General features: G+C 69.4%; 1 protein-coding gene across 1 annotated transcript in view; it reads left to right on the top strand.

Annotated features, from left to right (window-relative positions):
* Window positions 1-5: 5 nt before the first annotated feature.
* The window catches only part of LOC112967014 (acetylcholine receptor subunit beta-like), a gene marked incomplete at its 5' end in the record, with an annotated part of 3,993 nt that continues 1,823 nt past the window's right edge, over window positions 6-2,175 (top strand). Inside the window, 3 exons of the mRNA XM_026067692.1 lie at window positions 6-86; window positions 795-1,215; window positions 1,743-1,966. Of these exons, the coding sequence (XP_025923477.1) occupies window positions 6-86; window positions 795-1,215; window positions 1,743-1,966 (726 nt within the window). The remainder of the gene's footprint in view (window positions 87-794; window positions 1,216-1,742; window positions 1,967-2,175) is intronic.

Genomic DNA, 2,175 nt, shown 5'->3' with positions numbered 1-2,175 from the left:
TGTCGCACTTCCCCTTCGACTGGCAGAACTGCTCCCTCGTCTTCCGCTCGGGCAGCTACAGCCGCGCCGAGCTGGGGCTGCGGCTGGCGCGGGGGGGGCACGAGGGGCCCCCCGGCCCCCAGGCCCGCCTGCCCCCCGCCTTCCTCGGTGAGACCCCCCCACGGCCGCGCACGCCTGCGCACAACCGCGTGCAGCGTTGCACCGCGTTGCACGACTGTGCACGGCATTGCACCCCATTGCACAGCCGCACACGACTGTGCACAACCGCGTGCAGCATTGCACCACGTTGCACGACTGTGCACGGCATTGCACCCCATTGCACAGCCGCACACGCCTGCGCACAACCGCGTGCAGCGTTGCACCGTGTTGCATGACTGTGCACGGCATTGCACCCCATTGCACAGACGCACATGACTGTGCACAACCGCGTGCAGCATTGCACCGCATTGCACGACTGTGCACGGCATTGCACCGCATTGCACAGCCGCACATGACTGTGCACAACTGCATGCAGCATTGCACCACAGTGCACAGCCTCGCACGGCACTGCACAACCGCACACAACCGCGCACGGCRTTGCACGGCTGCGCACAGCCTCAAACCACATTGCGCCACGTTGCACGGGCTCACACGACTGCGCACCACATTGCACAACTGCGCACGGCATTGCGCGGGCTTGCACAACCCCACGCAGCTGCGCACGGTGTTGCACGGCGTTGCACAGGTTCACACAGCCGTGCACGGCTGCGCGCCGCATTGCGCTGCATTGCATGACCACGCGCAGCGTTGTGCAGCATTGCACGGCATTGCACAGCCTCGCACAGCTGCCCGTGACTGTGCACTGCGCTGTACGGGGCTGCACCACTGCGCATGGTGCTGCATGGCTGTGCGTGGCCTCACGCAGCCCCTCGCAGCCTCGCACGGCCTCACACGGGGCTTTGCACGAGGGTTTGCACGAGGGTTTGCACGAGGGTTTGCACAGGGGCGTTTGCACGAGGGCCCCGCGCTCACGGCGCCGCGCAGAGAACGGGCAGTGGGAGCTGTGCCACCGCGCGGGCCGGCACCACGCGCCGCCGGGGGAGGCCGCGCACGAGGACGTCACCTTCTACCTCGTCATCCGCCGCAAGCCGCTCTTCTACATCGTCAACGTCATCGTGCCCTGCGTGCTCATCACCGTGCTCGCCATCTGCGTCTTCTACCTGCCGCCCGACGCCGGTGCGCCGCCTCGCACGCGCCTCGCACGGGGCCTCGCACGGGGACCGGGGCTGCACGAGGAGCTGGGACTTGCACAAGGGCTGTCGCCGGGGCTCGCACGGGGCCTCGCACGGGGAGCTGCAGCCTGCACGGGGGGTTGCACGGGGAGCTGGGCCTTGCACGGGGCTTGCACAGGGAACCAGGGCTTGCACAGGGCCTTGCATGAGGATTCAGGACTTGCATGGGGCCTTGCACGGGGAACCAGGGCTCTCACGGGGCTTGTGCGGGGCTTTGCACGGGGGGTCAGGACTTGCACAGGGCTCGCATAGGGAGCCAGGGCTCGCACGGGGTTTGCACAAGGATTCAGGAGTTGCACAGGGGCTCGCACGGGGTTTGCATGGGGCCTTGCACAGGGAGCCGGGGCTTGCACAGGGCTTGCACGAGGATTCGGGGCTTGCACAGGGCCTTGCACGGGGAAGCAGGGCTTGCACAGGCCTCGCACGAGGCCGGCGCGGGGCCGGCGTGACGGGCAGGTGCGGCGGCGGCAGGGGAGAAGATGACGCTGTCGCTGTTCGGGCTGCTGACGCTCACCGTGTTCCTGCTGCTGCTGGCGGACAAAGTGCCGGAGACGTCGCTGGCGGCGCCGCTCATCGTGCGCTACCTGACGGCGACACTGGTGCTGCTGACGCTCTGCGTCATCCTCAGCGTCGGCGTCCTCAACCTGCACCACCGCTCGCCCGCCAGCCACGCCATGCCGCCCTGGGTGCGCCGGGTAAGGGCCGCGCCGCCGCCCGGACGCCGGGGCCCCTCCGACGCCTGGGCCCTTCCTTGGGCACCAGGGTCCCTCGGATGCCAGGGCCCCTGGACACCTGGGCCCCAGACGCCTGGGCCCCTCCCCGGGTTCTTGGGCCCCCTGGACCCCTGGGTTCCCCCCCCCCGGACGCCTGGGTCCCCCGGGCACCTGGGCCCACGGCGCCCCTC

The sequence above is a fragment of the Apteryx rowi genome, unplaced genomic scaffold, assembly GCF_003343035.1.
Source record: "Apteryx rowi isolate R43461 unplaced genomic scaffold, aptRow1 scaffold_2609, whole genome shotgun sequence".
Taxonomy (NCBI): domain Eukaryota; kingdom Metazoa; phylum Chordata; class Aves; order Apterygiformes; family Apterygidae; genus Apteryx; species Apteryx rowi.
This window is presented reverse-complemented; position numbering and strand designations above follow the sequence as displayed.